Source organism: Rhinolophus sinicus, chromosome 18 (assembly GCF_057876585.1).
Source record: "Rhinolophus sinicus isolate RSI-liver-muscle chromosome 18, RSI-T2T, whole genome shotgun sequence".
Lineage (NCBI taxonomy): Eukaryota > Metazoa > Chordata > Mammalia > Chiroptera > Rhinolophidae > Rhinolophus > Rhinolophus sinicus.
In genome coordinates this window covers 609,749-633,468 of record NC_142518.1, presented here as the reverse complement: position 1 = coordinate 633,468, position 23,720 = coordinate 609,749, and the positions used below count along the sequence as shown (strand labels likewise).

Sequence of the window (23,720 nt, the reverse complement as noted above, 5' to 3'; positions counted from 1 at the left end):
GCACCCCACTGGGGTTGGGGGTTCAGCCTGTGAATTTGGGGCAGGACACAGCAAACAGGCGGTTCCCACATCTTACGACATCAGACATACATTTCCTGCCGGGCCCAGGAGTTTCACTCTTAGGCGTTTGTGCAAGAGAGTGGAAATGACTGACATTCCCCTCAACGGACGGAGACTTGGTGACACCGCCTCACTCCCTACACGTCTGTAAAAAGCAGGGAGTGACCCCTCGCCCGCAGGCTGTGCCTGAATCTCAGAGACACGTTGAGCTCCAACGGCCAGACCCTGGGGATGCATCTCGGGGAAACCCTGGACGTCCAGCATCCACTCTGCAAGGACAGCCAGCCCTCGGCCGTCAGCTGGCGAGAGAGGGGTGCGGACGCACAGAGAGGGGCCCTCTGTGACCAAAGTGACGGTGTTTCCACAGATTCATCCATCGGCTGAAGCTCACGGGGCTGTGCTCTCAGAACGGGAGCATTTCACTGTGTGCCAGTCATTTCTCCCTCTGGTGCGTGTCGCAAGGGTTCTGGAGGGACACTCCCCGAATCCTGCCCCTGCAGGACCGCCGTCCCGACTCGGGTGGCGGGGGACACATCAGAGGAAGAAGAGAGGGCGGCTCCGCCATGGGGTTGGTGACTCACCCTCCACATCCTGTTTCACTCTCTGAACCGGCCCAGCCACTGAGTGTGGGCCCTGAGGGCAGCAGGTGCCACTGACTGGGGGGCCTCTCCCTGGGTCAGGAGGCTTGATGGGAGGCAGGGGGACCTGGAGACCCTCAGGTCCAGCAGGTCTGCCCACTGTGCTCGCACCATGGGGGGGCTTTGGTGACAGTATATGCTGGGGGGTGGGGGGGAGAGAGATGCATGATACATGAGGAATGGATGGGAGATACATAAATAGGTAGATAGATACATATACATAGATAGATAGATGATGGAGCAATAAATAGGTAGATAATTTATAGATTGATAGATGGTGGATAGATTAATAGATGATTGATACATGGTAGATATATAGTTACATAAATAGATGATAGGTAATATAATAGATTGATAGATATGATGGATGACGGACACATAGATGACAGATTGATGGATAGATGACAAACGGTGGATAGATGGGTAAATATTATAATATGGAGAGAGACAGGAGAGAGCCCAAAATGTCAAATGCAAGTGCGTCCTGAGGTCCATCCACAGATGACATTTCCTGAGCTGTCACTTGTCTGTTTTACTTGTCTGTTTTCTAGAAGAGAGGGTCGGCTGAGGCCGGGTTTTTCTGCAAAAGACCCTGATACAATCAGTGCATCTCCTTTATTTGCTGTCTGTCACCTAGACTCTCCGTTCCGGGACTGTAGTATTATTATTAACAGACTTAATGTCTTTTTCCCCAGCAGCTCCAGGTTTGCAGAAAACACGGGGTTTCCCAGGGACCCTGTCACCCGCCCCTCTGCCCCTCCTATTGGCTGCAGGCACTGGTGTGGGCGGCGCATTTGTTACCACCCAGACCGAGGAGCCGACTGACACACTGTTACTAACTAAAGTCCACAGTTTCCGCCGGTGCTCCATCCTGGCGCAGTGCATTCTGAGAAAGCGCGTGACGTCACAGCCCTCTGTGACGTCACATGCCCTCTGTGACGTCACACGCCCTCTGTGACGTCACACACCCGCTGTGACGTCACACAGAATCCTCGGCCCATCCTCCTCACCCGAGGCTACTAACACAGCAGAACCCTGGGTGTCTCGCTGATTTTTCTGGAGCCTTCAGCATAAAAAACTGCAGCTGCTACCGGGAGAGCGGAGGGCGCCCAACTGGTCCCCACCCCGCGCTTTCCTGTCCCCCAGCGTTCCCCTGTCATCTATGAAAACTGAAGGAAAAGGCCACTGCAGCAAAAAGTGAGGACCTTCATCACAAGGGTGGCTGTGCTCGTCCTTTCCGGGGTTTACCACGTGGTGTTTTATGACGCGGGTGGTGAGTGGGGGGCCCGGACTTCAGAATCCGCGCTTGAAGGGGCGGGGACATCGGGACTCCTGCCCTGAGCCCTTGCGGGTGGTCACACGTCCCTGGTGCTGGACTTTCTCCCCTGGTCCTGTTGCCCCCACAGGAGACGCCCCAGCAGGTCACCTCTCTCAGGGGTGGACCCCAAGTCCCCGTGCTGACTTCAGCCTTATACACATGGGTGACTGGCCTCACTCTGACGCCTGGACATCCTGGGACCGTCCCCAGCAGTGACTGGTCTCCTCCCGCACCACAGCTGCTCCACCCCCACCCCCACCCCAGGCATCGGCCCCCGGAGCACCGGGCACCCATCCATCCCAGAGCAAGAAGCAAAGGGGGTGTTGAGGTGGGTGGAAAACTGCGTCCTCAGGTCTCAAAGAAAATCGAGGCTTAGGCAAAGCGCCTCCCTTCTCTCCCTAGCCTGGCCTGTCCGGTCCCAGTGGAGACACAGAATCACAGGAAAGTGGCAGGAACTCCTCGGTGGCCTGCACAAGCCCCTCTGCTCCCTCTTCTGCACACCCAAGCCTATCGCTTTGAGGATTTTGTGGGCTCCCAGCCCGACCCCCCACATCTACCAGAGTGACACTGTTCTAAAGCCCACCTCATAGAGGCAGAGATGGAGGCACAGAGGGGGCCAGCCAGTGGCCCAAGGTCACACAGCGGTGACAGGCCCACCTCAGATTTGCACGGGGGTGTGTGTGGAGCAGTCCCTCTCGCCTGGGCTTATTGTAGGAAAACGCTGCTCCCGGGTTCAAGGGGTCAGCGAGGATCTCACACTCAGGGCTCTGTCGGGCCATGAAGTTTTCTCTGTGACCCCCCCCATCCCCTCCCTGGGGTGCCCTGAGGACCTAGAACTCAGCCGGTGCATAAATTGGTGCTGTGCTGCTTGCCCCTCGAGGACACTGACCGCAAGACCCCCCCACTGGCCCACTCTCTTCCTGTTGAGCAAGGCTGTGGCCAGCAAGTTCCCTAAACTGCGCCTCTGTCCCCATGTGACTGCAGGGCACCACCGTGCAAGCTGTTGCTCATGCCAGGAAGGCCAGAGGCCTGAGTGGACTGAGCAGCTGGCAGGTCACACACAGTGGGGTCCCCAGGGGCGTTTCTGCTGGAGAGAACCAGAGGGAGTGCTGGAGCCCCTCCAAGGCACAAACACAATAAGGACTGTCACAGGGCAAGCCCACAAAGTGCACGGGGTCCCCCAGGGTCATCTGCACATGGAAATGCACTGGAGAAAGTTCCAGAAGGCTGCTTGTGCTCTCTGCCCAGCCCCCAACCTCCCCCAGGCTGGTAGATAGGGGCTGGCTAGCGTCTGTAGGAGGAAGATGGGGGACACGTATGGGAGACCAAAGGTAACCTCTAAATTCGGATCCCAAGGTCAGATTCACCCCAAATACGGTCCCCTCATGCTCTTTCCTTCCTCTGAGGTCCCCAGGGACGTGTCACACACTGTTGGAGTTCACCGTATGTGATGTTTCAGCCTCTGTCATGGTGCTGTCTGTTACCACTTGTGGCCGATGGAATCGTGGCCCCCAAAGCTGTCCCCATCCTATCCCTGTGTCGTGGACAGAATAAGGTCCCCAGACACGTCCCCGTCCTAATTCCTGACGCTTGTGACACTGTGACCTTACACTTTGCTTATACGATTACATTAGGGACCTTGAGCTGGGAGATGATGTCCAATGTCATCACAGGCATCCTTCTGGGAAGGAGGCAGGATGGCCCATTGGCTCTAAGGTGACAGGTCTGTGCTCTGTTACATTACGGAGTCGTCACTTGTGCAGCAGCCTGTGGAAACTCACACCTTCCTAAGCGAGGGCCGGTAGACAGGCAGGAGGACAGACACGTGACAGGACAAGCTGAGGCCACAGGGACCCACGTCCCCGCTGTCTGCAGGCTGGGAGGACACCTGACATACTGGAATGTGGAGTTGTTTGTGGAGGACGTTCGAAGGGCATCACACACTCCCTACAACTATAAGTATCATTGGGAAAAATAAATCACATTTTTTTTAGAGTAAAAAAAAAAAAAACTAAAAAAATAGAAAGCTCTACAAATGCTGGAAACAATCACACACACACACACACACACACACACACACACACACACACAAGTTTCAGCACGACCGGGGGGGCAGGGGGGACAACTGTGACATTCATGGGGTGGCTGTGGGTGCTGTGACCTCTTGCACCGTCAATATTTCTTCATCGTTACTTTTTCCTGCATCAAGTGCCATTGCCTCCCAGACGATCTGGGGAGAACAGAAGGAGACGCTGTCAGGCTTCCGGCCGTCCGGGTGGCAGAAGCCAGAGACCGTCTGCCGGGCCGACCAGGTAGCTGGCGGATGAACAGCACGGCCCAGCCGAGGGCTTGGGAAAGGGACATCCCGGTGGAGGGTACGGCACATGCAAAGGGCCTGGGGCAGGACGGAGCTCCAAGGAAAAGGGAGGGCCAGGGGCTCGTCCTGGCCCAATAAGTTCGGCAAGGCCTCAGAGGTCCCCAGGAGGGGCCAGGATGTGGGCTGATGACAACGGACAGATGTGAAGGACGTGCTGAGCGAGATGTGAGCGGCTGGATGTGATGCAGGACAGGGCACAGCCCCCTGCAGGTGGCCCCGGGGACAGAGCCAGAGCCGCTAGCAGAAGCCACCAGGGAGAGCGGGACGTGACGGGAGCCCCCAGGGGTGTCTCGGGAGCAGAGGTCACGCTGTCCTGGTGCTTCTTCACCCTCTCTGGGCCCTTCCTCCAAGAGGTCAGGTCAGACTCCTTTCTGCCTTTGTCCCCTCTGTCTCTTCTATCTATCTCTGTATCTATCTATGTATGTATCTATGTAACTATGTATCCATCCATCACCTATGCATCTATGTATCTATGTATCTATGTATCTATGTATCTATGTATCTATCTATCTATGTGTCATCTATCCAACCATCACCTATGTATCTATGTATCTATGTAACTATGTATCCATCCATCACCTATGTATCTATGTATCTATGTATCTATGTATCTATCTGTCTATCTGTCTATCTATCTATCTACCTACCAACCACCTATTCTCTGTCTCTCTTCCCCCAGACTCTCCCCATCTTTCCCCTCCCCCTCCTTTTTCTTCCCGCCCACTCCCTAATTCCCCCGACGCCGCTCACAGAGACGTAACCTCTGACCCCAGGAGGCGGCCAGCGAGCGGGTCACAGGGTTCCAGCCACATATGCTGTTCCTGCTCCGTTGGACACGGGGGAGATGACGGCCCCTCCCAGGGTCGCTGTGCCCCTCTGCATCCTGGCTCCGTCCTCTGCACCCCCACACGTACCTGGTTGTCGGTTTGATGGTTTTCGTTCAATGTATCTTTGATCCCCGGAATTGGCGTGCAAACACAGTACCTCTGGAGAATCCTGGTAAGACAAGAAAAGTGTGAAGAAAGGACCTCGATGTCCCATTTCATCCTTGCACCAAAACGTGACACTCTGCCGTGCCCGTGACATGCATCTGGGCTCATGTCTTCACAGCAATTTCATGTAAGGATCAGAGAGGGACTGACTCAAATCTCAGAGAAGTGAAACAGCAGCAAGCACTCTAAGACGGAGTGATGGCCACCAGGGTCTTTGTAGAACCTTCACTCTGTCCCTTGGACCCACGGGCAGGAGTGGGGGGCCGTGACCACTCCAGGAAGCCAGAGGGCGTCCAGGGTCTCAGGCATTAAAAGGCCGGGGTCCTGGGAGGGCACGTGTCCCTCCACCCAAACTTGAAGCCCGTGGCTTCTGACTGGTCAGCTTTCCGTCCATGTGCTGGGTTCACGTTCTGTCACTTGTTTTCACTGTTGTCACGGAACCAGAGCATTTCCTCTTGGCGAAGCATTGGGGTATTGCTGCGTTTTCTCAGGGGCGTTTATTTCCTTTTCACGGCGTCGAGGGAACCTCCACTTGTAAGACGTCATCTGGTGTTTGCTTAGCTGAACGGTGGCCCCAAGGGCATTATATTCAGGTTCCGACCCCCAGAACCTGGGGACAGGACCTTCTGTGGAAACAGGGTCTGTGCAGATGGGACGGAGTGAGGGATCTGAGGTGAGGTCGTCCTGGATCAGGGGGCCCTGAACCCAATGACGGTGTCCTCGTCAGAGACAGAAGAGGAGGGACACAGACACAGAGGAGACGCCACGTGGAGACGGAGGCAGAGATGGGAGGGAGGCGGCCACCAGCCCAGGGACGCCTGGAGCCCCCAGGAGCTGGAAGGGGCAGGAGGGACCGTCCCCTGGGGCCTCCGAAGGGAGCGTGGCCCTGGGACACCTTGATGTCACATTCCTGGTCTCCAGGCCGGGGGAGGATGGGTGTCTGTGGTTTTAAGCCATCTGGTTTGTGGTCACTTGTTTTTCTGGTGGCCACAGGAAACTCACGTAGCTTTTCTTTAGATAACTCTCAAAGGCACGCAGCGTGTGCCCATCCCCGTGACTGGTGGCAGGGCTGAGCCCGGGGACAGTGGTGCCTTGCCGGCACACCCAGCATACAGGACGGCGTTCTCTCCTGGTCCCGATGCCATATTCCTATGCCGTTGTCACCCGTGTCACTCCTGGAGGAAGTGACACAGGACGCGCCAGCAGGACGGGAGCTCTGGGCGCAGGGACCTCAGGTGGATGCCCGCGGCATCCTTACTTCCTGCAGGAGAGTCGTGCAGCTGACACTCATTTCTCCTGTATACGCTTCATTCCAACGCACTAGTGAGGTGGCCGGACCCCGCGCTTGCTGCCGAGGACACACGGCTGAGACGCTGTAAGGACGGCTACAGAGGTGCTTGTAAGATGCTCATTATGTGTGGGGGGTGCTGGGGGCTGAGGACGGACACTCAGCCAGAGGCTGGGGTTCCAGGACAACTCCTGGGAAGGGGGTGGGCTTGGGTGGACCCCGAGGGCTCCGTGAGTCTTATGGGGAGAGATGAAGGCAGACGGGGGCTCACCCCGGGCTCTGAGGTACAAGGTGAAGCTGACTGAGCTCTGAGGGGTCCAGTGTCGGGCAGAAGTGAGGGGCCCAGCCAGGTGTGGATGGCACGGCCAGGACGACGGCTGGCATCTCAGACCCTGCGTCCGGGGCTGGGTGCCCACTGGGGCCCAGGAGAAGACCCCCTTTGGTTGTGTGGCCACGTTGCCCGCCATGAACCACTGGTACCCCGGTGGAAGCCCGGGCCCCCTGCCTGCTCTTCCCGTCACTGTGTTTTTCAGTCTCTCCTCCAACCTTCCCTCTCCCACATGCGGTTTCTGCTGGAAGACCCCACGCTGACCCGCCAGCAGCTCCTCTGGGCGAGAGAAATGGGCTGACTTTGCAACGCGCCGCTCCGTCTTGCAGGGGCAATGCCGACCCGGGAGCTGCAGTGCGTACTATCCTACCTTTTTAAAACGAAGCCGAGAATCAGGGAGCCGATGAGGGTCCCTACGACCACCAGCGTGTAGACAGGAATTGGGCTGGGTTCCCGTTCTTCAGAGCCTGGGGGAGAGAGATGGTGACACACCAGGTTACCCCCTGGGGCGACGTGTCAAAGCTGGAGCCTGGCCACCTGGTTCCCACACACTTCCCAGCTGAGGAAAAGCACCCAGCGCTGCAGGGAAATCTGCAGAAAAAGTTCCCAGTCCCCAAAACCTGGGAACAAAATGACCCTGCGACCGTGAGTACCCCAAACATAGAAAGTGCCCCGAGAAGGCCGCAAGCCAACGCCAAGCACCCCGACTCAAACATGGCCACGCGAAAAGGAAAGCTCAGTTCCAGGCAGACCCTTTCGACACAGTTTGAGGCTTTGGGTTTTGCATATCATGTGAAATCAGCACTTTTTTTTTTTTTTTTTTAACAATGAATGCACTCTTTTTACAACACAGCACATTCCGTCCGTCCCTATTTAAAAATGCAATGGAAAACCCCGGGTGTCTGACCACCGTCGTCACCCAATGGACTTTGGTGCCGTGTCGAGATGCTTCAATCTGAAGAGATACAATGTGCGCTGTGACAGTTCCCGGTAACTACACAGTAACTGTACAAAGTGCTGACTCCACCTGACAAGCCAAAAAGATGCGAGGCAACGTTCTCCAGAACTGGGAGCCTGGAAACGTTGATCCTTTTTTTTTTTTTGCCCATTTTTCTAATCCCTATTAAAATCGGTTTGTTGACGTGTTTGTTGCCGACTTCTCAGAGTCCTTTCTGTTTTGGATACATGACTCTCATCTGATATATGATTTGCAAATAGTTTCTCCCTTTTCACTGCCTTGAGGGTACCACCGAATGCACCAAAGTATGTGATTTTTCATAAGGTCACGGTTACCTAAGGTCACGGTTACCTATTGGTAATTCCAGACTATGACATCGTGCCGACCGTGTGTGTGTGTGTGTGTGTGTGTGTGTGTGTGTGTGTGCGCGTGTTTCGTACAAATTCTACCCTGGCCGTGACGTGAAACTCCTGTGTCTGGGATGGGAAGGAGCTGTATGCAGAACAACGCTTGTGGACCGCTGGCAACGTTGGCAAGTGTTCAGGGCGTGGGGGAGCGGAAACGTTGTAAGCACCAGAGTGGCTGTAGGTCCACACCACTCCATTCTTACCAACTCGTAAAAGTCGGAGGCAGGAAACCGGTTGGATCTCTTGTGAATTCAGTTCCTGAAACAGCTCTCTCCTGATTAGCAGGAAACAGCCCCGATTCTGATGGGAACTTTACCCTCACCAGGGGCCAAGACTAGGGAGTGTCTGACATGGCCCTTTCCTGGTGGGGAGGGGACTTTCCTGTGTCCCTTCCTTTGGTGACCACAGGGGTCTAGCTCGTTAGCCTTCAGCATGCGTCAGGGAAAGAAAGAAGCAGGGGCCTGTGTCCAGTCACTCCTCAGGCCCCCAAGCCCCTCAGAATGGCCCAGGGATCAATGCAGGGGGTGGGACACGTCCAGCCATGCTTTTGGGACACACACGTACCGAATGCAACCGGCTGGCTCCATTCACTCCACTGCGGGAGCCTGGCGTCTGCGGCTCTTATTCTCACAGTATGTCTGGCTTTGGGCTGAGGGTTCAGAAAGCTGTATTTATTTTCCACAGCACCAGACACCTCCACCTTTGGAAAAGACAGAGAGTGAGAGAGACACGTCACCTGTGTTGAAACAGAAGAAGGGTGTGTTCGGGGGGGGGGGGTGTTGCCTTTTCATTTGCACAACTGACAAGGACGCGAGACTCCGAGGCACACTCGCCCGATCCGAGCACAAAAGCTATGGAACGAAAATGGGGATTCGGCCACGAGAGCAAAGCCACGTCGTCACAGGCCGGACTGTCTGTGCTGCCTGGAGACAGGCTTACAAAATTAACGTGCGTCTTTCGGGATGGACACTGTTGCAGGAACGATGACGATGGTGCGAGTGACGGCAGTGAGCTGCTGCGGTCGTGCACAGAGACGCAGAAACGGCCGTTCAGCCGTCACGGCCCGCGTGACAAACCCCGTGAGGGACACTGGAGAACGCAACTCTAGTGGGGGTTTTGTAGGAAGAAATCATCTCAACACACAAAGGAACGTGTCCTTGAGTGACAAGGATGGAGGACGAATAGGGTGGGATATAATAAACGTCACGAATTTCAGCACGGGGCCGTGACACGTGAGCGAAGGGGCAACCCTGCCCGTGGAGGCTACCGGGAGGCCCTGTGTCCCTGCGTCCCCGAGTGGGTGGCCCCGGGAGCCACTCTCCCCTGGTGGCCCTTCCTACTGTCCCTTTCATCCCCACGGTCTGGCTCACGGACAAGCAGTGATGGTTTGAGTGACAGCTGTAACTCACCTGTTGATTGCCACCGGGTTGCATGTTGTCCTAGAAAAACCAAACAGAGCCCAAGTCAGAAAAGGTTTCAGTGGGAAGGTTCTTCACGTTTTTATCTATTGTCCCCTGGAAAAGCAGTCAGAGGAACCAACAGAGGCAGGGACGAACGGAGGGCTGACCTGTGTCAGCTCATGACAACCCTGGAGTGGACCACGCAGGGGGAGGAGGGGAGACAGAAGTGGCTGAGAGACGGGAGGACGTCCCCTGATCACGGCTCCTCCTAGACCTGAGCAGGTGACACGTCCTCGTTAAAACCTAGGGGACATGGAGCAGAGGTTTCATCCATCGACACGGGGCCCAGGTGGCCACCTACCCATGGGTCCTCCTGTTTCTGCACCAGCCTCTGTATGTCCACACCACCTTGAAGCCATATGAGTCCCCCTGGGTCTGTGACCATCCATTGGGAGCTGCTATTGGACCAAGTCCACCCTGCACTGGTGCCAGTGTGTCACTCACCCACCTCCTGTGCCCGGGTCCCCGTCACCAGGCTCCATAGGCCAAGGGCCCTGCAGGAAGCAGCGTCCCCTCACCTGGGTCCGGATGTCCAGCTGGAACTGGAAATCCAAGGCGGTCGTTCGTCGTCGGGTCCGGGGCTTTTCCCACTGGATGAGGCAGCGGGACTTGTTGCAATGCACGGTGATGTTATGGGGTGGGCTGTATCTTTCTGTAACGAGAACCCAGGACACACCCCTGAACCCCAGGGCTGCCTCTGGGCCGCAGAGGGGAGGCCCGCTTCATTCCGCCTGGCTCGGAGGAGCAGCTCCCCGCGGAGGGAGGCAGCGGTGGGTTTGGAGGCCAGAGACAGCCTCCGTTGAAATGTGTGTCATCACAGGGGCCTGGAGCCCCCGATGGGACCCCTGAGCCTGCAGGTAGGGAGAGGGGGGCTGACTTGGCAAGAAAAGACAGTGTCAGGCTATGGGCTTGTCCTCAAGAGACCAGCCTGGGGCCGGGGGCTGGAAAGAAGAGAAAGAGCTGGCAAAATAACCCAAACCCAAAGCAAAGCAGACACGCCAGTCGCCCAGGGTGGGTGGATGGGCTGGGGGCTTGTGGCTTCTACGGAGAGGGAGGCGGCCGCAGTGAAGGTTCAGACATGGGGACACACGGCCGTCTGGCAGGCAGGCTGTGGGGTTACCCAAAATAAGGGGCGTTGGGAGAATAGGGTCCCCATGGCACCAGCAAAGGCATGGCTTCTGACTGGGGGCGTTGATGCTTATCTGAAAGGAAGGGGGGACCCCAGCATCCTCCAACGAGACATGGATATTCAGTGGTGACGCCTACAGTGGCTCCAGCAGTAAACAGGACGGGAGCCCTGCAAGTGAACCCACTCTCCCTGCAGCCCCTTCACTTCTGGACACTGAGACGACTCAGTTCCACCATGGGACCCTCAGAGGGTACGCTTGGGCCACCTGGCCGAGTGACACTTCTTCTCTTGGGACTGTAAACCTCCTGGAATTTACATCTCGATTGGGTCTATTGGGCCACGTTTCCGTGGACCTACATACACCACCACTGCAAATCACACCGTGGATTTCCAAGTTCAGCACAAAGAAAACACCACCGTCCCCAAATCTCCATGGGTTCACCAACCTGGAAGCGCCAGGAACCCCATCCTTTTGGGTTTTGTGAAGGTTTTCTTACATAGGCAGAGCTGATTAAATCACTATCCCTAGAGGGACTGAACCCAATCTCCAGCTCGTTTCCTCTCCCCCCAAGTTCAGGTGAAAGTTCCAGCTGCTAATTGCTGGCTGGGTCCCCTGGCAACCAGCCCGGGGTCCTTCCAAAAGTCACCTTATCAACGTAACAAAAGACACCGGTATCATTCTCCTCACAGGAAATTCCCAAAGCGTTAGGACCTCCATGCCAGGACTCAGACCACACATATTTTTCTTAGTTGAGATCGCAGTATCGCCGGATTGTGTTTGGAAACAGTCTTTGGATGTCTTGGCTTAAATAGGGCTGCACCCGATTTCCACACCGTATGGAGCAGTGCTCTCAGGACCCAGGACACCTGCCACCTGGCCAGGTGCATAGAGCAGGAGCGTCCCCAACAGGTGAGCCTGGAAGTGGCCAACCCCAGGGTGTTAACTGCAGATGGGCGTTTTCTGAATTTTCCTGTGAAACCTCCCCCCCCCCCCCGTCTTCCCGATGAATAGCCAGCACCCCAAGCACACAGTCCAGCCTCTGGATAGAATGACAACGACCAGGTCACTTGAGAATCCTCCAGGGACACATGACAAGGTCACATTCAGAAATGGAAGTTGACCCCTAAACAGGGAGGAAGGCTGGGAACCCCTGCATCCTACTTGCAGCACCTGATATAGAATCTGCTTGCTTGCTTTTCTGGGGTGGCTGTCTCTCTAATTTGGGGAGCTGTTTCACTGCACCGCCCCCGATCAGGCAAAAGGAAGCTGTGCCTGCAGCCACGTGGGGATGCCCACGAAAGGGCCAGTACCCCCCACCTGCGGGTCTGACTGTCCACGCTTTTGTCCTGGGAGGGCAGGGCTTTGCTGTCAGCTGCAGGCTGTGCCAGCACCGGGCACTGGGGCTGTAGGACTATTGGAAGAGACTAGGCTTCCTGGGGCGGGGGCACCAGCGTCATCGTATGTCACTGTGCCCCATGCCAGGTAAAAGGAGAGGTGACACCCTTTACTCGGCCTCTGTCTTCCCTGTGTGGCCATATTCTTATATCTGATCGAAAGAAACAAACAAAAAGGGAGCACCCCCAGTCTTGGCAAGCCCTAAAATAAGCAGGACCTTGTTTGGGAAGAGAGTCTGTGCAGATGGGACAGAGTGAAGGATCTGAGGTGAGGTCGTCCTGGATCGGGGGGCCCTGAACCCAATGACAGTGTCCTCGTCAGAGACAGAAGAGGAGGGACACAGACACAGAGGAGACGCCACGTGGAGACGGAGGCAGAGATGGGAGGGAGGCGGCCACCAGCCCGGGGACGCCTGGAGCCCCCAGGAGCTGGAAGGGGCAGGAGGGACCGTCCCCTGGGGCCTCCGGAGGGAGCGTGGCCCTGGGACACCTTGATGTCACACTCCTGGTCTCCAGGACGGGGGACGATAAAGTCTCATCTTTTTAAGCCTCCAGTCTGGGGCCATTTGTTCCAACATCCCTAGGAAACGTATGCAGGTTTCAATGCAAATGGTTTGACCATGCGAAGCAGTGGTGACATCTTGCTCTTGTTCTCACCTATTTTATGAATCGACAAAGTAGTATCAAAGAACTGGATTGCTGTCTGTTGGCTGGTACCGTTAACCAGGAAGTAAGTGTTGAACGCTAATTCTGAGAGGTTTTGGAAGTGACATCCCACGTGGGTTCCGGCATCTTCTGTGTAACGAGGACATTCTCTTTCGTTCGGGTTCTTCCTGTAAGATTCCAAAGGGTCCCGGCAACAATCAAGACATTTCTTTCTTTTTTCACTGTATTTCTCATGGTTCTCCCCATGAGATCAACACTTACTTTGATTCTTTCAGGTACAAGAAATACTGGACGTCATCGGGGGCTGATCGGCCCTTTGCCCAAGTGCAGTTCATGAAATCGGCCTCGTAGATGAGACAGGAGAAGTTTTGGGCAGCTGTGCCCGCTCCACCTGGGGGAGAGGCAGAAACAAAATAATTTGCAATGGAAGGTTCAAAGTGGGGAGAGCAGATGGCTTTGTGGTTTCCACGTCCACCAAACCACCAAAGAAGCCATAACACGAATCCTTCTTAAGCTCTTCCCCCAAAATAGAGGAGGGAGCACGTCCAAACTCATTTTACGAGAACAGCATCTCCCTACTCGCGACGCGAGGAAAGAAAATTACAGGCCGATAGAGCTAATACACGTGGATGGAAAGATCATTAACAAAATACTAGCAAACCAAGTCCAACAGCACGTGAAAAGAACTACCTGCCAAGAACACACAATGAGGAAAGGATTATGTCTTTACTAAAGAAATTAAGTCAAAACGGGTTAAAGACTCACACATAGGACCCAAAACTATAAAACCACTAGAAGAAAACACGGGGGAAATGGATCTTCACATTGACCTTGGCAATTATTTTTTTGGCTATGACGCCAAAACACAGGCAAGAAAAACAGCCAACTGGGATTGCATCCAAGTGTCAGGCTTTTGCACAGCAGACGAAACCATCAGCAGAGTGACAGGCAAATCTACAGAATGGGAGAAAATATTTGCACACCATAAATAGCTGATAAAGGGGTTACTATCCAAAATGTGGAAGGAATGTAAAGAGCCCCACAGCAGAAAACACAGAAACAATGAAAATCCCAAATAATCTGGTTACAAAGTGGACAACGGACCTGAAGAGACATTTTCCCAAAGAAGACATAGAGCTGTCCAATAGGGGCATGAAAAAAATAAATGCTCAACATCACTAATCATCGGAGAAATACAAATCGAAAGCACAATACGATGTCACCTCACACCTGTGTTAGAATGCCACCATCAACAAGACACGAGATAGCAAGTGTTGGCAAAGCAAGTGTGGAGAACAGAGAACCCTCGTGCACCGTGGGTGGGAGTGCACGTTGGTGTAGCCACTATGGAAAACATATGCAGGTTCCTCAAAATATTCAAAATAGAACGACCTTATCCGCCAGCAATTCTGCTTTTGGATCTACATTCAAAGGTCATGAAATCTTTATCTTGGAGAGATAGTTGCAACCGCCATGTTCATTGCAGCATGATTTGCAGCAGCTAAGAAATGCAAACAACCTCAGTGTCCACTGATAAATAAATGGATAAAGAAAATGGGGTCCCTATATACAATGGCATCTTACTCGGCCATAAAAAGGACATCCTACCATTTGCAACAACATGGATGGACCTAGAGGGCATTGTGCTAAGTGAAATAAGTCACACACACACACAGAGAGAAATACTGTACAATCTCTCTTATATGTGGAATGTGAAATGGTCAAACGGACGGAATGAGAGAATAGAACGGTGATTGGCCATTGGCTGGGCTGGGAAGGAGGGAGAAAGCAGGAGATGTTGGTCAAAAGGGACAAAGGTTCACTTTTGCAAGGGGAATACGTCCTGGGGACCACCTGCCCAGCATGGTGACAGCAGTTAATACTACTGTATTGTTCACTTGACGTACGCTGAGAGAGTGGGTCTCAAGGGTTCTCCCCAGAAAATAATAAAAGAAAGAAAACGGTGACCATGGGAGATGACGGACGTCTGTGCTAATCACTTTACAATACATCCACGTATCAAAACATTGAGATGTACGTCATCAAAGCACACAATTCCTGTGTTTCAATTACACCTCAATAAAGCTGGAAAAAGGGGGCTCGGTTTTGGTGCGAGTGGGGTGCAGAAGGGTCACGGTGACAGTTTCCCTACCTGGGTTTGTGAAGAACACCTTTTCCGTAATCTGTCCTTGGCTCATATTTACTGTAATTATGAACGTGAGTCCCTCGTGGAGACAAGAGTTCTGAAAGGTGCAGTGACAGTCTTTCCCCTTGAGCTAAACAGATGAAACCAGCCAGTGGATGAGCCAGCCGGTTTCTCTCCTCTCCTGTTGACTGTCGCTTGCTCTTACACTGACCCCCGGACACCATCCGCCCGCCCCATCCCTGCGTGAAATGTCCCCCATGTGCCTCCTTTGGGGGGTGGCCATGTGCCAACTTGCTGGTGGGGCCTTAACTCGATAACCTACAGCAGCGTTTAGAGGTGCACAAAAGAACTCACATGTCACTGTGCTCTCGGTTACTGGGGACCTTGTCACAAGGCAGGTTCTACTCCACCAAGTCCCAGGCGAGGCCTGAGAGTCTGCGTTTCTAACAAGCTCCCCAGCGATGCTGATGGAACCCACTTGGAGCAGCGAGAGCCCACGGCAACTTGAATGTCAGGGAGTTCAAGGCACCCTCTCTTATGTTATTGCGTTTTCTTGTCCTATTTCATGCTCCACAGCCTCTCACAAGCCTCACGGTTACATTGTATCCAAGTCTGTCTGCTCCTGCTCGGGGCTAATGCTACAATATAACCTCTGATGGACCCACGCAGGCAAAGGCTGCTGCTGTTCCATGCGGGCAGGCTGCCAGCTTCCCTAAGCAACTAACGGGGTACGGACGTATGCGAGTCACATGAGAAACCATTTGTCTTCCCCCATCACTGTTGATGGACGTGTCGTCCCCCTGAAAGACAGCTCTGGAAATTCTGGGAGCCTTTGAATGCTCTCTTGGGATCTAAGCCTGATGCGCTGGGCCCCCCATCCTGCCAGTCAGCCCCCTTTTCCCTTCCCCGGGTGGCTGACTGTCCCGAGAGTCCCACCGCCTCTCAGCTCCCTGCACCCTCTGCGGGTTCTGACATCATGGAGGCTCTGAGCTGGGGTTCCTCCCCTGTGGGCGTGTGGGCTGTAAACCCTTCCTTTTAGGATAAGACGTTTTCCGGGGAGCCCCTCGGTCGCCCGGGAAGCAGGGCACTGGACATACACCTCCATTTCCCTGGCACGGCTAGAACCCTGGCTCCTCTGCGTGTCCTCGTGTCATGTGTGTGTGTGTGTCATTTGTACTGGCTGTCGTCTTGTTTCTAACTCGGTGACAGCTATGTCAGGGGTATCAATGGGGCGTAGCAAACCCATCCTACTTTCATTTTGACTGATGCGTTATCCTTCCGAATCATCTCACATTGGATGGAAGTGGTGTTTTCTTGGCAGTCCCAAGTTAAGCTCATGGTGCTTCGGTCGAACCTCACGTGTAGACTGGGGATGGATTCCGTGCTGTGAGAAGCTGAAAGATGTAGCCACCAGATTCAGAAATCACTCTTCTCTTGTCTCTATTCCCCCTCACCTACCTATCCCAGGGCGTATACGCTAAGCTCAGCGCTGGGACTAGCTGTCCCCTTTCCTCTGTCACCAAGGCGGCCCCAGGACCTTGTCACGTCCTCAGAAACGCCTCCCTTCCCCATCTCTCCTTCCTGCCTGGACCTCCTTGCCTTTGCTCCACGAGGAGATAAATGATGACCAACCAGGAGGGAACAAGACAGGCTCTAGCTGTCCCCATAGGAGGAAGTCAACCATTGTCATTTGTATGACAGACTCAGGAGTGGGCAGATGGGTGGGAGGTTTCACTGTGGACGAGAAGGAAGTGGTTGTGTCCCAGCCGGAGGCGGCCGGTCTGGGGACGGTGTAGGTGGCTGGCGAGAAGCCAGACAATCGTGTGACTGCCTGGGGCAGCTCCCTGGGCTTTCTCTGCTTGGTCTTCAGGTGGAAGTGGGGGCAGAGGTGAGGGGACTTGTCCGTTTCTGATCCAGTCCTGGCCATTGGGGGGCCAATAGCTACAGAAGCTGGCATTTAGCTTCTCAGATTGGTGGAGACAGGCCAATCGGGCTTCCTGCGTGTCTGAGTGAGACTTTTATTTTTATGGGGGGGGGGCGGGTGATTTCCATGTGCATCTGGAATGTGTGAGCCCACAATCTCTGGGCTCGGTGCCTCACACCCGCATTCTCCCCGTCCCATCCCAGGGGCCATCTGTGTTCAGGCCTCTGGGCGCCTGTCTGGTCTCTCAGAGGTGAGGAGCGGTGTCCGCTCCGTCCACATTCCCCAGTCACACCGACTTTCACAAAGATGCCTGTGCCTTTGTTTGGGTCCCAGCTCTGTCAGTCCTTGGCTGTGTGACTTTCCACAGACTGCTTACCCTCTCTGTTCCCTGGTCTCCATCGTGGCTGCATAAAGCAATCACGTGTCTGCCCTCAAAAGGTCAGTTAAAAGTCACAAAAGCTAACTGTCGTTCGGCAGTTCTCCCTGGTCATTTCGGGACCCCCCAGGCCTGAGCAGTGATTCCTGACAATGGTCTTACGGGGCGGTTGGGGTTCAGGGGGGTCCCTGTCCTGCCCGGTGAGGTTCGTTTACCTGGGTGTCTTGGTACCACGTGAGTTGGACCTGGAGGACCAAGGCTTTCCCCCACGACCCCTAATTTCCAGTGCATTGTACAGCGCTGATGGCCCGGGAAGCAGAACACCCCACCGCCCGGCTCCCCCACCACATGCACTGGGGACCTACGTGTGTGTGTTTCACCACCATCCTCCCTAAAACGGCGAGGGGCTGAGAATCAACATCAATATCAGTAACTGATATGTCCACGCAGTGATGCTGCTTCCCACCCCTGAAGGCTGCTAGGTTAGACGGTGCAGGTCCGTCTGCCTCGCTTTCCCTGCCTGCAGTGCCCCGCGACGTGGCACGCGGCCAGCCAGCGGGCAGCGAGGTCCCACGTCCCTAAGGCACGTTCGAGGCCAAAGGAAACGGGACTCACATTTCAGGACACGTCCGCAGACACCAGGCCATCCAAGGGGAGTGGCGGGAAAAAGCCAAGCGCCGCACACACTTACCCTCGTCCTGCTGGGTCAGGAGAAACGCCGGGTCTAGCAGCACCCAGAGCAGGATGGCCTTCGCCAGGAAATCCATGGGGCTCCCACAGGATGGGAGGCGCTGCAGAGAGACAGACACACACTGAGGAAATGCTCCCTCGTAGAGAACAAAGTCATGGTGGGCAGATGGGAGGGGGTGGGGGGCGGGGTGCAAAAAAGGGAGGGGATTGAGACGTTCAAACTGGTAGTTTCAGAATAGTCACGGGACGTAAAGCACAGCCTAGGGAATACAATCAATAATACGGTGACGACGATGGATGGCGCCAGGTGGGGACTAGACTCATCGGGGGAATTGCTTTGTAAGTTACATACATGTCTGACCACGATGCTGTCCACCTGAAACTAATATAAAATAACATTGAATGTCAACTGTCACTGAGCCATCAGTGAATAAAACAACTCGAACAAGTAAAGTCTAGGAAAGAGCCTATAAAAAGTGTAAATTCCAAAGCAAAATGCTCTATTTAGACCCAGACCCCCTCCTCAGACTCGATTTGGGGGTGACGTCCTGGGGTCTGGCCCCCCTTTATTTCCCTGATGGCGCTGGTGGTTGGGCTGATGCTTTCGTTACTGTTCTTGGGACGTGTGGTTTCATGCGTCTGTGTTCCCATCCTTGCCTTCCATTGAGAGCCTGTCCCCTCGCTCCTTGTCTGTCTGTGTCCCTAATAATGTCATCCTGTTAGTGACGCCTCTTTCCTTGCAGGCTCCTCTCCCTGATCACGTTCTCTGTAATTTCTTTGGCTTTACAGGGTCTGATGGAGTAAGTGCTGCCTCTGTTTACTTGGTGTGTTAGTTTCCTGGGGGCTGCGTGACAAATGACCACAGATTTCCTCCCTTCCTTCCTTCCTTCCTTCCTTCCTTCCTTCCTTCCTTCCTTCCTTCCTTCCTTCCTTTTTTCTTTCCTTCCTTCCTTCCCAGGCATTTCCCTAATCAATGCTTTTCCCATTCAGCCCTGTCCGCTGCCTGCCTTTCGGGGGTCCCGGCCACCACAGCCACCACGCCTGCCCCTAGGACCTCCACGTCCTCGTCACCAGAATTCTGACCTGTCTCCACGGCCTCTCTGCCTCCGTCCACTGGCCTCCGGACTCAGCTAGAGCTCGGCTCCCGCCGGAGGACAGTGTCTCCCTTTCAGGTCAACGTGTTTGGGGTCCAGTTCCCTTTGCTGCTGAGCCCCACCGGGGGGCCCCTCCGCCGTGTCTCAAAGCCCCTGTCCGCCTACACGGCCCCCGTCCTGTGTGGAATTGCACTGCTGGCTGAAAGCCCTTTGCCTGTGCCACCTGGGATGACATCCGTGTGCACATGGGACTTCCCAACTCCCATGACCCATCTCCAGGGGAAGACCCTGCCTTTGACCCCACGTCCCTGTACAACCCAGGCCCTGGCCCATGTCACACAACTGTTCGTGTTGGTCCCACCCGTGTCCCATCCTGCCGGCCGTCCACCAGCCCCCCCGCAGGCCACCCCCCACCTCGCACCCTGAACCCTCTCTTCTCAGACGTCCCCTGCATGTCTCCTGTTCAAATGTGCACTGTTTCCTCACCGGTCTCTCCCCCTTCCCATCTTCTCTGTGCAGCGAAGGGTCCACGGGCTCCTCTAGATTCCAAAGGCCTTGGTCCCTGGCCCTTTGTCCGGCTGCAGCCCACAGCGGACCATCCCACCTCCTCCCTTCAGGTGTGTGTGCCTGGGCCAGCTTGCACCTGCCCCCCCCCCCCAGCCTCAATCTCTGCCTCCCAACCTCCCAGAGCCCCCTCGCCCCTCACTTTCTACCAAAGGGGAAATAAAAGCCACCAACCGCAGGCTCTAACGTCTGCACCTCCCGAGTGTCTTGTACCCTGCGTGACAGGGAGGCACCTGCTTCCTCCACCTGCGGGCTGGGCCCTGCCTCCCCCAGGCCTCCTCCAGGGCTCCGCACGGTTCTCTAAAACGGGGGGATTTCCTTGCTGTGCCCCAGAAGCACACGGGACCGGTTCCTCCCTCAGCCTCCACGATCAAACTTCCCCTCCCTGATTTTCACATCTGCAATTTCAATTTATCGAAACTCCCGTGTGGAGCTTTGAGGGGAGCTGCCTGAGTGGGGGGCGGGCGAAGGAGGGCCCGACTTCTTCAGGCTTCTGTGGTTGTACACCTGCCTCCCTCTCTCCCCACCCTCCCCATACGCTTCTTGGATCCACGTTTCTGCCGCTTCTTGGTGCCTCCCGTCACGCCTGCGTCCAGGCCGGCTGAGCCGCAGGGGCCCGTGGGCGCACGCCCCCCTCCGAGGCACGGGACACCCTGAGTGACTGCACGGAAAGTTTTGCGTGGCAGCTGCCCACTCGCCTTGCTCTGCAATGAACTCCGTCTTGTTTCTTCACACTCATGGTGATGCAGCAAAACCACGAGTGTGTCTATACATTGGGCTTAAAAACAACCCAGCAACCACCCATCTGCTCAAGGGCCGCCCTTTTAGGTCAACGCCTGGCGCTGTCCTAAGGCCCTGGGCTGAGCATTATGACACACGCGCGCCCCCCACCCCTCACATCCACTCAGGCAGAGCAGGAAACAGCCAGGCCTGCGATTCGCCCACCCAGTGCCCAGGTGCACGCCTGTCACGGCGACCCCTGTGTATCCCTACGACCGTCATTTACGAGGCGTCTTCACAGAAGAGGCCGGGAGCTGAAGCCCACGGACACCTCCTTGCTTTCCGCTTCTTGCCTCCATTTGTCTTTTGTTCTGTTTTTTTCAATTGAGGGCAAATTCCCGTGGCACAAAACACACCTTTGGAAAGCAGCCCAAGCTGCCCCCATCGCCTCGATTGGATTCCACACCGGTTTCGTCCCCCAGAAGGAGACTCACGTCCATGTCCCCCCCCAGCCCCTGGCGGCCCCCAGGGTGTCTTGTGTGTGGTGGATGGTCCCGTTCTGCCGCGTGTTGCAGGGACATGCAACCTCGCTCGTACCACATTTGCGCCTCGGGCACTCGCTGGCCCCCGACTATCTCTTCCTTGTGTTTTCACCTTGTTAGAGTTCAGCTTTATACAGACACTGGGCCAGAAACAATCGCCTATACCCTCCATCTATCAGATTAGTGTTTCCCAAATCCACTGCGCACACAAGAATCACCTGGGGGGCAGGCGGCCAGCGGTGCAGAGCCGGACTCGGCGGGTTGGTGCCACGGTCCGTGGACACCCCTTGGGGCAGCTTGGGTTTCCAGCTCCCTGAGGTCCCGGGGGGTGGGGTACCCTCAATCGCTGCACTCAGACAACGCAGAATAAAACGGCCAGTTCCCCAGTGACAGCCTTAACCCCACCTGGCCACCGGCTCCGCCCTTGGTTGCCAGGGTCTGTCAGACACGGCGGCTGGACCTGGGACGTGGTGGGGACCAGCGTCCCCCCGTGGACCATCGCACGCACACACTGCTGCCACGTGTTTCCACACTTTTGGACTCAGCCCGGTTGTCCTGGGAAAGTCAGCGAGCTCCCAGCGCAAGCCGGCTGGGTGCTGGGGCAGCGGCGTGACAACGCACCGCCCGTGGCCCTCAGATCCCTTTGCGGTGACCCCGGTCGGATGGGCGCCCCTCATCCAGCGGTCCCCATGTCCCACGTGACGTGTCACTGACCTGGAGCCGGAGCCACCAGCCACAGCCCCACAAGCAGGACATTTCACCGCAGGGACAACCCATTTCAAGGAGCACAGAGTAAAGGGACAGGCTTACCGCTCCTCACCAGGCTCGGCTTCAGTTCTCTTCAGCGGCTTCCTGGCGCCCGGACATCTAGCGGTTCCCCTGAACAACTAAGAATACTCTGATTGCAAGACCTTCCTATTTCCACATAACTTCCGTCCCTTCCTGCCTAATTTCCTCCTTATAAGCTACTTCTCTTTAGGTAACTTCTTCAAGCACCAGCTGCCAAGAGCCGTTTCTGGGGTCACCTCTCCCCTGGCACACACACGCCCGCGTGCCCTCTGCAAAGCGCCGAGAAAAGCAAGCACAGAGGACGTGCGTCGACACACAAGCCGTGGGTGTCTGGGCAAAGCACAGAGCAAGAGGCTTTGAAGCAGAAGCAGACGTGGGGACCGTGATGGCAGCAAATGGGAAGGGCCGCCGGGCAGCTTTGTGCCTCCAGGACGCCCAGTTCCCGAGGGAGGGAGCCGCCTCCTGTCTGCAGCCAGACAGGCAAAGCTGTCCTCCCGACAGCGAGCCGAGGGTTGGGAGAGGGTGCCCACGCTGGGAACCGATGTGGGTCTTTGTGGCTTCATGGGTGCATGTCTCCTGGGTGACTTTTGACATCGGGCTGGTGCTGTTCAATTTGTCAGGCCTTTACAAGCACCCCAGGGAAGAAAACCCTGGTTTGCAGCTCACAGTAGGACAAAGCTGAGTGCAAGGTTCCCAGGGGCTGGGGACATAAGTGCAACACGGGATGTCCCCAAAGAAAAACCGTCACAGGAGGAGGTGGGCAAGACTAGGTCAGGGAAGGGGCAGTGTTTCCTGTGGACCCGGACGTTGTACTCAGTCCCGGGGGATTGAGGGAGGGGCCTGCAGCTCACCGGCCACCGCGTGTCACACGGAGTGACAAAGGCCAGGGGGGGCTCACAGGCCAGCCTGACTGACAGTGCCCGTGGGCTGAGATGGGCCCTCTCCTGAACCGTCACCCCCAGCGACAGGGGCTGCTGGAGGCCGCTCCCTGACCAGCAGGCTCGGGCAGCTGGGGGGCAGAACAGCCAGGCAGCGGGAAACAGCTGTGAGCAGCGAGACGGGGGCGAATGGCCGGGACACAACTGCAGCTGGAGGGTCCACACATGAGAGCTTTAGGGCTGAGAAAATTCGGGAATGTCGGTGCCTTATCACAGCGGGAGCAAAAGAGGGGTGGGGTGACGGGAGATGTGTCTGCCGTCGGCCCCCTTGAAGCGGCTTCCTGGAGGGACCAGGAAGCATCACGAAATCCAGGAAGACATTTGAACTGCAGCAGTGGGTGTCCCACGGTGTTTGTTTCCTGGCGGGAGAGATATTCCCAATTCTGACACTGCATGGGCCTCTGCAGGATGGAAAATCCCACAACACACCTGTGTGCTAAAGAGTTAAGTCCATGAGCCTGGATTGTCCACACTCTGCCGGTTCCAAGACAGGTGTGGGCTTTGGCCAGCTCCTGGGAGGCCGCCTCTGAGCCCTTGGACGTCCTGCCTTCTAAGAATGTCTTTGTTCTCCTGGGACTTTGGGTTGTGCCACGATGTGATGGGCGGTGGGACCTTGGGTCGTCCCATATCTAGACCTCTGGAGGGGCTTTTGACGACAAACTCAGGTGAGCCAGGCGGGCACGCCATGCTGTGCGAATGGCCCCAATACAAAGCCTGGGTGCCAAGGCTTGGGTAACTTTCCTGGGCAGCAAACCTCCACGCATGTGGTCACACACCACTGCTGGGGACGTAAGTCCATGCAAGTCCATGGGGACAGGACACCTACAACCCCACTCACGCCCCGTCTCTCCTGGACCCTGTCCCCTGCACGTCTGCCGTTGCTCATTCTTATCTGTATGCGTTCACTGTACTAAACCAGAA

The 23,720-nt window shown here is 55.7% G+C and overlaps 1 protein-coding gene across 10 annotated transcripts; it reads right to left on the bottom strand.

The window, feature by feature from the left end:
* Positions 1-3,622: 3,622 nt before the first annotated feature.
* On the bottom strand, positions 3,623-22,216 carry LOC109439151 (granulocyte-macrophage colony-stimulating factor receptor subunit alpha). 10 transcript variants are annotated; one of them, XM_074323625.2, is made up of 12 exons: positions 21,893-22,216; positions 18,154-18,253; positions 16,414-16,556; positions 15,169-15,292; positions 13,278-13,407; positions 13,008-13,183; positions 10,345-10,478; positions 9,776-9,805; positions 8,931-9,066; positions 7,372-7,468; positions 5,308-5,389; positions 3,623-4,246 (listed from the first exon to the last, which is right to left on the bottom strand). In XM_074323625.2, exons 2-12 carry the CDS (start codon positions 18,227-18,229, stop codon positions 4,151-4,153), a joined length of 1,224 nt encoding a protein of 407 aa, XP_074179726.2. In that variant the 5' UTR covers positions 18,230-18,253; positions 21,893-22,216; the 3' UTR covers positions 3,623-4,150. The 10 variants fall into 10 exon arrangements, with proteins under 10 accessions (XP_074179726.2, XP_074179724.2, XP_074179723.2 ...); XM_074323623.2 differs by having other exon boundaries at positions 21,883-22,213; XM_074323622.2 differs by lacking the exon at positions 21,893-22,216 and adding an exon at positions 21,787-21,890.
* Positions 22,217-23,720: the final 1,504 nt, after the last annotated feature.